The 16,021-nt window shown below is 36.2% G+C and overlaps 1 protein-coding gene across 1 annotated transcript in view; it reads left to right on the forward strand.

Moving 5' to 3' along the window:
* The window catches only part of TLL1 (tolloid-like 1), a 374,269-nt gene that overhangs the window by 197,466 nt on the left and 160,782 nt on the right, over positions 1–16,021 (forward strand). Inside the window, exon 8 of the mRNA XM_006896658.1 lies at positions 8,661–8,785. Within this exon, the coding sequence (XP_006896720.1) occupies positions 8,661–8,785 (125 nt within the window). The remainder of the gene's footprint in view (positions 1–8,660; positions 8,786–16,021) is intronic.

Here is a 16,021-nt window from a genome sequence, read left to right on the forward strand (position 1 = left end):
GGATGCATCCCTGGCGTACACCCTTCCCAATTTTGAACCATGCAGTGTTACCCTGCTCTGTTCTGACTACTGCCTTTTGGTCCAAATACAGGTTTCGTATTAGCACAATTAAATGTTCTGGGATTCCCATTCTTCTCAGAGTCAGCCACAGTGTTGGTATAATTCACATGGTCTGATACCTTCCATAGTCATTAAACCACAAGTAAACATTCTTCTTGCTTTCTTTGCTTTCAACCAGCATCCATCTAACATCAGCATTGATACCCTTGGTATCACAACATCTCATTCCATTTTTCTAGGTGTCTTTTTGTTTCTTGTAGTTGTTATTTTTATGTGCCATCAACTCAACTACAATTCATAGCAACCCTACAAACAACCACTCTGAACCCTGCCTTTTCCTAAACCAATCTCATTGTCTCAGACCTACCTACTACCATTACCCCTATTATTGTGTTAATCCATATCATCTGGAGTCTTTATTTCCTGTGCTGTCCCTCCACCCATTTAAGCATTATAACTTTCTTCAAGGGACTGATCTCTCCTGGCAACCTGCAGCAAAATATGTGAGATGGAACATCAAAATCCTAGCCTCCAAGGGGCAGTTTGGTTTTACCCTCTTTAGGACAGACTTGTTCAACTCTTGTCAGTCAGTCTATGGTGTGTTCAATACTTTTCACCACCACCACAACTCAAAGGCCTTGATTCTTCTTCTGTCATATTTAGTCATTGTTCTGCTCTCTGATGCATAGAGAGTATTGGTGAAGACCAAAGCCTGGATCAGGCATACCTTAGTCTCTAGATTGACATCATTGCTTTTCAGTACTCTAGAGAGTATTGTTTTTGTTCAGACATTCCTCTAGGTCGTAGAGCCCTGGTGTACAAGTTGTCATTGTCATACAGCGGTCACTTGTGGTTGCTGTGAGGCTGAACACTGTGACACTGATGTGTCAAATGTGTTAATGTCTGGTTACCCAATGCGGACAGAGAATGAGGTGGAGCTCCCCAATTAAAACAAGCGTGGAAGGGGGAGTGGCATCCACTTCCATAATAGCTTGCCTCCGGAAACCCTATGAGCCTGGAAAGAGGATGAGGGACACCCAAGTGTTGAGGACTCTCCTTCATAGAGTTGCTATGAGTCGCCTGCGACTCAAAGGCACTTAACAACAACAGAGAGATCCCTGCCAGCAGATTTTCCTAATGCAGTTCATCTTTTTATTCCATGTCTGCTGGTGCCAAGACTGTTGATTGTGGAATTGAGCAAGTTTTAACAATCTCAGTCTCTTCTCCATTTATTATATATATAGTGCTGCCAGTTTGTTCAGTGGTGAAAAATCTTTGTTTTCTTCATGTTTAACTTCACTCTATATTAAAGACTACAGACTTTTAGCAGACTTTTTGTTACGACCTTTTGCAGCAATACTTCAGGTCCTCCTCAGTTTCAGCAAGCAAAAGTGTGTCATCTGCATAATGCAGGATTGATTTTTGTTTGTTGATCTTCTATCCTGCTACTTTGATGAATTATCATCAATGTGAAACTTTTCTTGTGAATCTTTGGCATTATCTAAGTATACTACCATATCATCAGCATATAGGGATAGTTTTACCTCTTCTTTGCCAATAATTTGGATGCCTCTTATTTCCTTCTCTTGCTTTATTGCGTTCACTATGATTTCTAGTACAGTGTTGAATAGGAGTGGTGATAGTGAATATCCATGTCTGTCCTCTGTTCTCATGGGGAATGCTGATGTTGACTGTTGATTTTTAGTATGTACTATTACCTGTATTGAAGAAGTAACATATTCCTCTATCCCTATTTTTTTGATTGTTTTTATCATGAAAGGGTGTTAGATTTTTTTGAAATCCTTTTCCACATCAATTGAGTCAAATATGTGGTTATTGCATTTTGTAGTATTGATGTGTTGTATTCCATTTATTTTATTACTTACATTGAACCATTCTTGCATGTTAGTTATGAATCCCTCTTGGTCGTGATGTACTGTTGTTTTAATATGTTATTGGAATTTTATTGGCAAGTATTTTTTTAAGGATTTTTGTGTCTATATTGATGAGAAATATTGGTATTTAATCTTCTCTTTGGTGCTGTCTATACCAGGCTTTGGTATCAGGGTTATGCTTGTCTCACAGAAAGAATCTGGGAATACTCTTTTTCTTTTATATTTTCTGAAAAAAAAAATTATGTAGAATCAGTGACAGTTTTTCTTTAAATATTTGGAAATATGCTGATAAAGCCATCTGGTCAAACTTTTAATTTTTGTTGGTGGTTTTTTAATGACATGCTCAATTTCTTCTTTTGTAATGGGTCTGTTCAAGTATTCTCCTTTAGTCTGTGTAGTTTTGGTATATTGTGAGTAAAGTTATAATATCTATTTTGAAAAGTGACTTCACAAGAAGAGGAAAAACTTACATTTACTATTTAAAATTGATAAAACAGAGAATTATTTAACTGACCTTTGAATATTTAAACAAATTTAAAAATTTTTAGACCAAATTTATTTTTAAAATGTATTGCTATTAATGCATTGTATTAAAAAATGTATCCTCTTAAAGTTTTTAGTGTAGTGTTCTTTATCTCTTAAAGTTTTTAGTGTAGTATTCTTTATCTATCCATTGTTTTTATGCTACCACTTCCTCATGTCCATCCTATTTTTATAACTATGGTCTTATCCAGTATTTGTACTTTTTTGGCTGAGAAATTTGACTCAGCTTAATGTCTTCCTGACTCATCCATGTTATGTCATATTTTATAAATTCATTGTTTTTCAATGATGCGTAGTATTCCATTGTGTAAAATATATCACAGTTTATCTATCAATTCCCTTGTTGACAGGTACTTGGGTTCCTTTCATCTCTTTGCTGTTGTGAATAATGATGCAATTATGTGGATATATATATCTCTTTTTGCTATGGCTCTCATTTCTTTAGGGTATATGTATAAATTAAAACTCATTCTTTTTGTAATTTTCACTAAAATTAAGAAAATAAAGTATATAATATGTTGCTTTATTCAAATACAAATTTATCCAAATCTTTGGGTTTATTCTGAAATTGGGCTTTAAATTTGACAGAAATGTGTCTAGAAATGAATGTTAAATTATTATAATAATTGTACTTATGCATTAATGCTAAGAATCCAGTTTTCCTTAGAATGATGTGACAACTGGAGATTTGTTTAGCTAAATACTGTTTAATTATATGTGATTCAGAATGAACGTGAGTTGTGATTCTTTGAAGTATAAAAGATACTGGGAAAGAATGTTGAAAGTAATCATTTATTTTTTTCTTTGTTCTTTAATACAAATTCTGTCCATATTTTTGAGATATATATTTCCCTTCACAGGTGACTCGATGGCACATAACAACAACAACAATAACAACAGCATTATTACTCCTTTCCTAACTTGTTTCTTTCTCCATGAATCATTCAGCTCTTCGTACCTATACTGTTTTCCCTATCACAGATCCCTTTGTGTATGTTCAAAACATTGCTCTAATTATTTTTCATTAATTTGTATACAGTACAACATTAACTTTTAGGATTATAAAAAAAGATTGATTAAATTCATATCATCTGATTTTATTATCTCTAACTTGTTGTCCTTTCCTTAATTCTACTCAGAGCAACCTTATAGGACAGAATAGAATTGCCCTGTAGATTTTCCCAGGTTCTAGTCTTTATGGATGCCAACTGCCACATCTTTCTCCAGTATAGCAGTTATAAGTTCAAACCACAGATCTTTTGGTTGCTAGCTGAGTGCTTTATTATTCACCCTAGTACTGTAGAGGACAGTTATTAACTTGTGCACGGTTCTAACTGGACTGATTTTAGTGATGAAATAATTGTTGTAGCTCTCAACTTTCTCCTTCCCCCACTAAAGTGTTTGGGATTTTATAGTTTTTTTCTGTACTGAACCCAGAGTCTGTAAAAGTTCCAATTGTTTTTATAAAAGTAGTCTGTCAGCAGTCACTTGTGGGAACAATGAGGCTGAGTCTATAGGCCCTTGTTTTCTTTTTGCACAGATATTGTATAATGAAATTGCTTAGAAACTGGAGACGGCACATTTTTCACTAATAAGAAGATTGTAACATTTGATGAGGTTTCTTAAAAAGCATAGATAAATTGTTCTTTAAATGTATCAAAATCTGATGAAGTTGACTAAATATGATCTATCTCTATGTAAGATCACTGAATAGGTCAAGGAAAAGCCTTATTGTTCAGTGGCTGGATGTGAGATAAAATTGTTAACTTCCTGACCAGGATGAAAGAATTAAAGAATGAATGACTGGCCCCCTTTAGATCTAAGGCAGTTTACCTCAACTGACCTAATGACCCAAAATGTATCATTCTGTTTTATGAGATTGAAATGTAAAACACTAAATCATTGATCTTTTAAAAATTTAATTCCTTTGAAAGGTGCTGAAAATTAAATAGTTTTAAAGAATATACGTTTGATTTTAAAAATAGAAAATAGCTAATTCTTTGTTATTACTGAAATACTGCAGAAATTATAGTACTTCATTAGTTTGTACTTGACTACTAAATTTTGTAATAGAATGGAACATCGATAGAGTACTGCCTAAAGTTCAAGCAGGATTTAGAAGAGGCCATGACAACAGGGGTATCATTACTGATGTCAGATGGATCCTGCCTGAAACTAAAGAATACCAGAAGAATGTCTATTTATGCTTTATGGACTATTCAAATATGTTTGACTGTGTAAATCATAGCAAGTTATAGTTAACATTGAGAAGAATGAGAATCCCAGAGTCTTAGCTGTGCTCATGCAAAACCTATACTTTCACCAGGAGGATGTTGTACATATAGGAATATGGTTTAAAATTAAGAAAGTGATGTGTCAGGGTTATATTCCCTCTCAATACGCATTCAGTCTGTATGCTGAGCAAACCATTCGAGAAGCTGTATTAGGATTGGAGGGAGACTCATTAGTAACCTGCATTATGCAGACGACACAAGCTTGCTTGTTGAAAGTGAGGAAGACTTGAAGCACTTGCTGCAGAAGATCAAAGAATACAACCTCCAATATGGATTGCATCTCAATGTTAAGGAAACAAAGATTCTTCCCACTGGACTGATAGGTAACATTATGATAGATGGAGAAATGATTGGAACTGTCAACAATTTCACCTCACTTGGATCTACAATTAACACCCTTAGTACCAGCAGTCAGAAAATCAGATGTATTCGACTGAGAAAATCTGTAGTTGAGAACTTCTCCAAATCATTGAGGAACAGTGATATTATTTTGAGTACTAAGGTGCTTATGATTCAGACAATGGTCTTTCTGAGCACTTTCTTTGCATCTGAGAGCTGGACAAAGAATAAAGATGATGGAAAAACATTGATGCCTTTGAGCTGTCCTATTGGAGAAAAATATGAAATATTCCATGGACTGCCAAAATAACAAACAACTAAGTCTTGGAGAGGGTGCAGAGTGTTCTTCAGAGGCAGATTATGAGGCTTTGCCTCACATAATTTGGGCATGTTACTAGGTGAGGTTGTTTCTTGGAGAGGGTCATGATGCTTGGAAAGGTATGAGGTCAGCAAAGGAGAGGAAGATTGACACAGTACCTGCTGCAATTAATTGACACAGTGCCTGCTGCAGTGAGCTCTTGTATGTCAGCAAGTGTGAGGATGATATAGACAGGACAAGAGTCAAACCTGTTTTTCTCATGATTGGTATGAGTTGTACTTGACAGCATCTAACAACAACTATTCTATTGTTAAGTACCATTGAGTTGAGCATGACTCATAGAAACCCTATGAACAAAGATCTGAACCCTATTCTATAACTATCATCCTTTCTCTAATGTTCATAGAGTTTTTAATGGCATGTTGTTTAGGAAGTGGATTCCAATCCTGCTTCCAAGGCTGTCTTAATCTGGGAGCTCCATCAAACACTGTTCACCATGGGTAATCTTTATGGCATTTGACAAACCAGTGGCACAACATTCAGCATCACAGCAACCCAAAGTTACCTTAACACAGCAAACTGACCAATCAGTGTTGTACCATTTAGGAGAATGTTCTTCCCAAACAAAATTAACACTAGGCCCAATGGCCCAGCCATTAAATACAAAAGCCTGCCCACAAAGTCCTGATTGGCTTATACAAGAGGCTCCCAGGCCACAGCTGATTATTAGTTAAGACCAGTAAATCCAATTAGCTCACACATAATTGTGAATGAAATAAAAACCATCAAACAGTTTGTGTCTGACTTTCCACTAAAACAATAGAACTTACCCCCCCGAACCCAAATACTTCCTTCCCACATGAGCCCCCTACATGTTAAATTATACAATGTAGTAAAACTATGACTTTTGCTGAAACTTCTTTTTCACTTTCATTGCCTATAGTGAGCTAAAGATTGTTAAAGATGTACAGACTCACACAATTGTGATTAATTCCCATACATTATTAATCTTTGCCTTTCTATGCTAATGTTATACTTTATTTATAAGGAGCTGTATAAATGCTTAGATTTGGTTTTCAAGAATCCCCTTTTCCCTGTTTTCATTATCCAGGTTTTATCTAAAAGTCACCACCCTTTTCTTTACTTATAAACCAGAGAAGTCAGTCAAAATTGCTCATAGATCATGGCACAATTCTGCTTATTATCTTCCAATAGATTAAGGGTTATCTTCTGGGAAAAAAGTTAAATGTTAAGCTCAGTGAGGACATAAAAAGATAGAAGGATAATATGCATAAGAACAATGGTACTTAACTATATATGATGAATTGTATGTGAATGATTGGGTAAAACAAAGTATGTGAGGGGAGGAGAGGTACAAACTCAACAGAACAAAATTCATAAAGTAGATGTACAAAGGATGATGTATAGGAATGATTATATGTAAACTAATAAAAAATTTTAAAAAAGAAAAACGTTCATTTTCTAACTAGTTCTCAGATATTTTCGGGGTCCTCTAATAAATGGAGTTTTGTTATTTCCTCGTACTTTCCCCTTGAAGATTCTTAGCTTCCTGTGACCTGCAATTACTCTGTTCTTCATTTCCTTTTTGTTTACCTAAAATGTCAACTTCCTGTGAGTTTTTCTTTAATCATCTTTTTCAAAAACTACCCTATCACTGCATGCACATCTTCTTGTTTTTATATTTCTCTATAGTAACTCTGTCTACTTGACATGCTAACCTTTGTGTAATGCCCTTCTCCCTCTATTATAATGTGAGATTCATAAAGGGAATCATTTCTATTTGTATTATTTATTTCTATAAATCTGAAACTATCACTGTGCTTAGTAAATATTTCCTAAAGCAAAGGATAGAAGTAAACAACATGTTCTTTGAAGCTAGTGTATGTATATATTTATATATATACATAATTTAGTAACTCATATACTTTGGAAAGAAATATATTGCCATTTACATCAACATAATATTTTATTAAAATGTTCACATATTTATTTAAAATATTTTATATAAATGTATTTGTAAAATATATTCTATATTGGTTTGCATAAAAATTCATACACATTGTTATTCACATTCTGTTTCATGCAGTCACTTCCATACATTATGTTTTATAAAATTAGTCATCAATGACCTATATCCACCATTACCCCATCTTTTCAAGTTCTTCCTCAGTACTTCCCATTTCCTTAACCACCTGCCTCCATCCACCAAATTGTGCAACTCTATTATTTCCTTCTGTACTCATCTACTTTTGAGAATTTTTTCATTTTAGCTTATATCCCAATCTTTCCACTCATATGAAATCCGTTTAACTTTTAAGGTCTGTATTTCAGACAGAGAGATAAATATTAAATGTGTACTACAAAGTAACATGTAATATATTTAGGATTTTATGTTATACATAGTACTAAAACAAGTGACTTTTATTGTAATTTTTTAGCCAAAATTACACAATTCCCAGTGCATAATTTTTTTGCTTGTTTTTATTTCTTAATTTTTCCATGGAAAATATTTAATGTTATATGGCTCTCTGTGGGTCTGTGTATGTATACATGTATAGATAACAAGTTATAACTATTTTTCTGTAAGCTACCTTGTGTAAATTTTTATGTTCTAGATTTCCTAGTTCTTTCTTAAGTGTAATTTTATTTTTGGGTTGTGATTTTAACAAAAGTTTACAGAAAAGTTAGATTTTTCTTCATTCAGTGTTGCACATTTTCCTCCCCACCACCCCTGCTCACTATAAAAAAAAAGAAAATATTCATTCATTGTTGCATGATTTCCTAGTCTAATTTAAGACTTCTATAGTAGATTAACTTTTAAAAAGAAACTTATGTGTAATTCATCTGTATTTTGGAATTTTAAAATATTCATTGTAGGTTTTTCTTAAGAAATGCAGATTTCATGAGAATAAACCATTTTGCAACCTGGTAAATTGGTAAATGGAGGTCTCTCTGTTCTGTTTGGAAGATTATAACAAACTACGTTGCAGCTGTTGTTAGAATGTAGAGTATCTTTTATGCTGTTTACGTGGTTAATATGTATTTCCAGAGAAAAATTGACAGTCATTATTTTAAAATTTTTTTATTTTTTAAATTAAAAAAAATTTTTTTTAAATTCTCTATTTGTAAGGAGTAGATGAGTCTTAATTAGGTGACGTATGTATGGATTGCTTCTAATGTTTTTTTCAGAGGGATGTTTCTGGATACCATTCTCCCCTCCCGTGATGACAATGGCATACGTCCGGCAATTGGTCAGCGGACCCGCTTAAGCAAAGGAGATATTGCACAGGCAAGAAAGCTGTATAGATGTCCAGGTACTGCAGAACGTAGTTTGGCATGATTGTACTTGTTATCTTATTTATCTTTCTCTATGTTGACAAGTGACTTATACGGTTCAAAGTCAGTAATCGTAAAATGAAATGAGAGAGAACTCTGGAATACCTTGTTGCTATCATCTATAATAAAACCTGTGAGAGTCAGAACTTAATGAGACTCTTATTTTTTCAGATTGTGCAAGTTTTTTACCCCAGGTAAGATTTAGTCTTACCACTTTTCTGTTCCTCTCTGTTAGTGAAAAATAATATTTTTTTTCCTTTTCTTTGTCAGATTTCAACTTTGTATAGGTTTCAGTTTTCCTAAGTTTACTATATAAACAAATACTAGAAATCAAAATTAGTATAGTGTACATTATTACATTTTAATATGTTGTTGTTGTGTGCCGGCGAGTCGCTTGTGACTCATAACGACCCTATGTACAACAGCCTTAAACTCTGCTCTGTCCTCTGCCAGTCTCACTGTCTTCGACACACCCATCCCGATTACCTCAGTCACCGAATCAATCCACCTCCTAGAGGGACTTACCCTCCTGTGCCTGCCCTCCACCCTCCCAAGCATGATGTCCTTCTCCAAGGACTGGTCTCTCATTACAACATGACCAAAGTATGTCAGACAAAGCCTCAGAATCCTTGCCTCCAAGGAGCAGCCTGGCTTAACGCTCTCTAGGATGAATCTGTTTGTTTTCTTAGCAGTCAATGGTACTCTCAATACTCTTCTCCAACACCAAATCTCAAAGGCATCAATTCTCCTATCCTCCCTAGTCATTGTCCAACTCTCTGATGCATAACAAATGATTGCAAAGACCATGGCCTGTATTAAACACACCTTAGTTTCCAGAGAGACACCATTGCTCTTCAGTACTTTAGAGAGGTGCCTAACAGGAGACTTTCCCATGGCAATACGTCTTTTAATTTCCTGGCTGCTGGTGCCAAAAGTGTTGATTGTGGAGGCAAGTGGGCTAAAGCTGTGAATAGTCTCAATCTCTTCACCATCCATCCTGATGCTGCCAGTTGGCCCAGTGGTGAGAATCTTTGTCTTCTTGACATTGAGCCTCTATCCATATTGAAGGCTGCAGTCCTTGACCCTCTGCAGCAAGCGCTTCAGGTCCTCCTCAGTTGCAGCAAGCGCTTCAGGTCCTCCTCAGTTTCAGCAAGCAGGGTTGTGCTATCCACATAACACATATTGTTGATAGATCTTTCACCAATCCTAGAGCCCAGTCTCCCAGATAATCTGTTCAACATACAGGTTGAGAAGGTATGGAGACAGAACACATCCCTGGCGTAAGCTCTTGCCAATTTTGAACCATATGGTGTTTCCTTGCTCTGTTCTGACAACAGCCTCTTTGTCCAAGTACAGGTTTCGCATTAGCACGATCAAGTGTTCTGGGATACCCATTCTTCTCAGAGTCAGCCACAGTTTGTTATGATGCAAATAGTCAAATGCATTTGCATAATCAGTGAAACACAGATATTTCTCTGGTACTGCCTGCTTTCAGACAGGATCCATATAACATTTTATTATAGTTAGCAAAATAGTGTATTTCAGAGTTGTTTGACAGTTATTAATAATTAATTGTTGTATGAATTCATATTTTAATGTAGCGTTTCCTTGCAAATAGAAAATAAATGCTTATCATTTAAGTGGCAGACTCCATAGGGAGTTGCACTGCCATTCAAAACATGGTTTCTCCCTGTCTGCTTGAATCTGCCATTGTCTCCATGGGAGAAAGATCAAAAATCTTCTCCTGTCTGATTTAACCTCTTAAAATCTTGCCAAAGCTTCAACTATGAGTCAGTTCCTACCTGTTAGCAATGAAGATTTTATTAGATCTTTAAAATTTCTGGTGGACTAGGCTATAATGTAGTCTTCAATTAAGATTTACAGCCTGAGAAATTAATGGAAGATTACTTTGAGATGGAATTAAATCATTGTCAGTAAGAGCTGAATATTAGTATTTTAGTAGAGTTGTACTTCAGTATCAAAAGTACTGAAGAAGTTCAATTTACACTGACTAACTGGCAAAAAATAAGCCTCAAGGAATTGATGAAATTCCTGTTGAGATCTTTCAACAAAAAAATGCAGCTCTGGGTAGGTTCACAATTTTTGTGTAAAAAAAAATAAAAAAGATAACTATTATATAAACTCACTGGAGGAGATAGAAGTTTATTCCCATTCCAAAATAAAATGGTCTAAAAATGTACAATATTTTTGAAATGTATCATTCACAATCTATGCATGTAGAAGCTTGCTGAAGATTATTTTTAAATGGCTGAAACAGAACATCAGCAGTAAATTACCAGATATTCAAGCTGGATTTGGAAAAGGCTATGACACAAGGGATATCATTGCTGCTGGCAGATGGATCTTGGCTGAAGGAGAATGCCAGGCAGTTGTTTACTTGTGTTTTATTCCCTCTGTAAAGGCATTTGGCTATACAGATCCTAACAAATTATAGATAATCTTGAGAAGACTTGGAGTTTCAGAATACTTAATTTTTATTATTTCTATGTGTGTACTGTCAAACCAGATCTGACTGGTACAGGAGGAGATTGCCCTACCTTCTCCAGCAGAGCATCTGGTGGATTCGAACCACATGTCTCTGGGATAACAATGAAGATTTTTGCCACTAGGCCACCAGAGCACTCAAGAATACTTATTCTCATGCAAGATCTTTACCTAGAATGAGTAGTCGTCCAAACAGAACAAGGCACAAATTATGGTTTAAAATCAGGAAGGATGTTTATCAATGTTGTATACTTTCACCACACCTATTCACGCTTTATGCAGAGAAAATAATTCAGGAAGCTGGATTATGTGAGGAAGCATATGGCACCAAAATTTGAGGACATCTTATAAAAAAATCTACATTATGAAACTGACACAACTTAGCCTGCAGAAAGGAACTAGTATTGGATATTCAATTGTGAAATTAGAACTTTGAAAAAAAAAAAAAGACTTTTCTATCCATTATCTTAGGGAGCTGTGGTGGGCTAGTGGTAAGAAACGGTGCTGCAAAACCAAAGGTGTGTGGTTTGAACCCACTAGCTGCTTTGAGGGAGAAGAATAGACAGTCTCCTCCTGTGCAATTTACTGTCTATAAAATCCTGCTGGAGGGTCAGATGTGGGTTAGTTTTGACTAGACGGTACACAACAATATCCATAATCTTAGCCCTTCTATCCCTGGATGATTGAAGAAATTAGAGGGTTATTTATGTTGCTGAACTGAACCTACACTTACATTGTGTGATATCCTTTCCTCCCCCATTTCAAGCCTGTTTCATTAGTAAATGCCGCAACTATGAGTCAGTTTGCAATGAACATTGAACCCAGTGATTATGTTCAGTGGCTACAGCATTGTGGAAGATCATATCTGCCAAGGAATTGGTTTTATAAACTGAATGTTTTGATGAGGACAGTTCCCCCTTGTAGAGTTAGTAGTGGTCAGACTCAGACTTATACACATTGGCCTTGCTCTTTTTCATACCATGTTGTTGTTGTTGTTATGTGCCATCGAGTTACTTGCGACTCATAGCGACCCTATGTACAACAGCCCTAAACTCTGCTCTGTCCTCTGCCAATCGCACTGTCTCTTGACACTCCCATCCCGATTAACCCAGTCACTGAATCAATCCACCTCATAGAGGGCCTTCCCCTCCTGCGCTGTCCCTCCCCCCTCCCAAGCATGATGTCCTTCTCCAAGGACCGGTCTCTCCTTACAACATGTCCAAAGTATGTTAGATGGAGCCTCAGAATCCTTGCCTCCAAGGAGCCACCTGGTTTAACCCTTTCCAGGATGAATCTGTTTGTTTTCCTAGCAGTCCATGGTACTCTCAATACTCTTCTCCAGCACCACAGCCCAAAGACATTAATTCTCCTTCTATCCTCCTTGGTCATTGTTCAGCTCTCTGATGCATAACAAGTGATTGCAGAAACCGTGGCCTGTATCAGATGCACCTTAGTTTCCAGAGAGACACCATTGCTCTTCAGTACTTTGGAGAGGTCCCTAACAACACACTTTCCGATGGCAATATGCCTTTTAATTTTCTGGCTACTGGTGGCAAGAGGGTTGACTGTAGAGCCAAGTGGACTAAAGCTGTGAACAATCTCAATCTCTTCACCATCCATCCTGATGCTGCCAATTGGTCCATACCAATGGTTCATACCATAGACTACTAAAAAAACAAACAAATCTGTCCAGAGGAAGCCCAGTCAGAGTGCTCTGTAGAGGTGAAGATGGTAAGACTTCATGTCACATGTCCTGGGCATGTGATGAGGAGGGGCCTGTCCTTTGAAGGTGGTAGTATGCTGGGAACAGTAGATGGTATGCAAAAGAAAGAAACACATAAATTGAGAGTAATTGAAACAGTGACTTCAACAGTGGACTTGAGTTGGTGTGGATTGTAGCAATAGCCCTACTTAGGGCAATTTATCTATTGTTCATAATGTCGCTATAAGTCATAATTGACTTGATGACATCTAAAAGCAATAGTAGTGCAATATTATCCAAGCTGCAAAACGATACTAGGTAGTAATCCCTTTGGAGGAGAGGATGGAATCTCATATTTAACTAAGGAATTAAAACAATTAGAATAATTGTGAAATTTTAGAAACTATATGTAATGTTTTCTTCAAATTGAATGTAAGTTTAGTGTCTTAATGACATTCTATAAAATATCCCCTTGGTCATTCAAAAAATGATGTTAGAGAGTTTACATGCTATGGTTATTTACCATGAAAATGTCTTACTTTTTAAAGCGGTGTAAAGGGCAAATTGTACTATAATTGTTTAGAAGGTGCTTAGAGTAATGGAGAATCAACCACAAACAAATACAGTAACAATTCTCTTACACACATACGTACAAACATGCCTTTATTTCTCAGTAGAATGACTAGAATTTTTTGTAATCATCAGTTTGACATTTATCAACTTTTTCACCAGATACGTAAATGGTTGGACGTTGTGTGCTTTTGATTCAGAACTGACCCATAGTTGACTCTTTAGAAGTTTTCAGAGGCGGTAAATTGCATGAGAGGAGGTTGCCCATCCTTCTCTCAAGGAGAAAATTTGAACTATGTGCTTTTGAGATTGCAGTGTTTCTTGTCATATGGTTGTTTTTGTTTGTTTTTCCTGTATCTTTAATTTCTGTGTAGGTGTATGTCTTTTCCCCCCCTTTACATTTCTGAAGAAATTACATGTATAATTTTATATTTAAAGAATTTTTATTCATTAACTATTTAGAATGTTAATACTCTATAGACAATGAAATGAGATTGGTATAAGTAAATTTACTTACCATAGTCACAGTGAAGTTGAACTATGTTGTCATTGTTATGTGCTGTCAAGTCGCCTGCAACACATAGTGACCCTGTGTACAAGAGCCCTAAACCCTGCTCTACCCTGTGCTAATCTCACTGTCTCCAACAGTGTTGATGCCAAGAGTGTTGAGTATGGAGACAAGCAAACTAAAGCTGTTAACAATCTCAATCTCTTCACCATCCATCATGATACTGCCACTTGGCCTAGTGGTGAGAATCTATGTTTCCTTGACATTGAGCCTCAATTCATATTGAAGGCTGCAGTCCTTGACCCTCTGCAGCAAGCTCTTCAGGTCCTCCTCAGTTTCTGCAAGCATACTTTTGTGGTCTACATATCTCAGATTGTTGATGAATCTTCCTCCAATCCTGATTCCACATTTCCCCTTATACAGGCCAGCCTCCTGGATAATCTGTTCTGCATAAAGATTGAAAAGGTGTGTAGATAGGACATATCCCTGTTGTTCACCTTTCCCAATTTTGAACCATGCAGAGTTTTCTTGCTCTGTTCTAACGACTGCTTCCTGGTCCAAATATATTTTTCGTATTAGTCTGATCAAGTGTTCTGGCATTCCCATTCTTCTCAGAGTTAGCCACAGTTTGTTGTGATCCACATAGTCAAATCTCTTTGCATAATCAGTTAAACACAGTTAGACCTTTTTTGGTATTCCCTTCTTTCATCTAAGATCCATCTAACGTTAGTTACAATATCCCTAGTACCATGACCCCTTCTAAACCCAGCCTGCACTTCTGGAAGTTCTTCCTTGATATGCTGTTCCAGTCCTTTTTGGTCATTTCCAAGTCCATGGATGATACCAAGTTAAAGATTCTGCAAATCTTGTTGCTGTTATTGTTGTAGTTAGGTACATTGATTTCACTATGGCTCATTGCATCCCTATGAATAACGTATTGAAACACTATCCCATCCCCTGCTTACCTTACTGCTGCTTCTTTGCCTGGATCAGCTAGTTGCTTTGAGCCTCTTGCCTTAGGGTTTACAGTGCAATTCTTTATCCACTAAGCTACCACAGCTTCTCATGTTCACTTAGTTCACTATTAAGATTTACAGCTTCAAAAGAAAGATTGATGTCATTGAATTATAGTACTGGAGAAGAGCACTAGTATCTCATGGACTGCCAAAAGACCACACAATTCTGTCTTGGAGGTGGTGCAACCAAAGTTGTCTTTAGAAATAATAATGACAAAACTTCATCTTATATAATTCAAACATATTGTTGTTAGAAAGAACTAATCCTTACTTGAAAAAAAAACATCATGATGGGAAAGTGGAAACTCTCCAAATGGGAGGGAAACCCTCAGGAAGTAATGACAAAGTGACTGTATAAATGGGCTTTAGTATGTGGGAGATCATGAGGATGGTACAGGGCAAGGCATTTCATTATATCAAATTCCTGAAACATTTAGCCTAGGTCGCAGCATGTCTTTTCTGGACTGCTGAAATATCTTCTAAGTGATTTTTTTTGCCACCATCTGCCATTCTTACATCACTTCAGTCTCTCTTGCTTTTCAGATAAATTTTAACATGCAAATCTTGCTCAACTTATCTGCAAGAGAAAAGTTAATTTATGTCCCAAGATATTTCTCTCAAGGTTGAAGTCCTGGTTAGAGGCAAAGTGTTACAGAACTGAACTGCCAATCAAAAGGTCAAATGTTCACATATAACCAATAATGTGTTGGAAGAAAATCCCAGTTATCTACTTGTGGAAATTATAGAGCTCTCTAATATTAATTGTAATATAATCGTACAATATGACATAAATATAACATTATATAATACTAGATGAAGAGCAGTGGTGTCTCTCTGGAGACTAAGGTGTGTCTGATACAGGCCATGGTCTTCGCAATCACCTGTTATGCATCAGAGAGTTGGACAATGACCA

This window comes from Elephantulus edwardii, unplaced genomic scaffold (genome assembly GCF_000299155.1).
Source record: "Elephantulus edwardii isolate Elephantulus edwardi_28Jun2011 unplaced genomic scaffold, EleEdw1.0 scaffold00188, whole genome shotgun sequence".
NCBI lineage: Eukaryota > Metazoa > Chordata > Mammalia > Macroscelidea > Macroscelididae > Elephantulus > Elephantulus edwardii.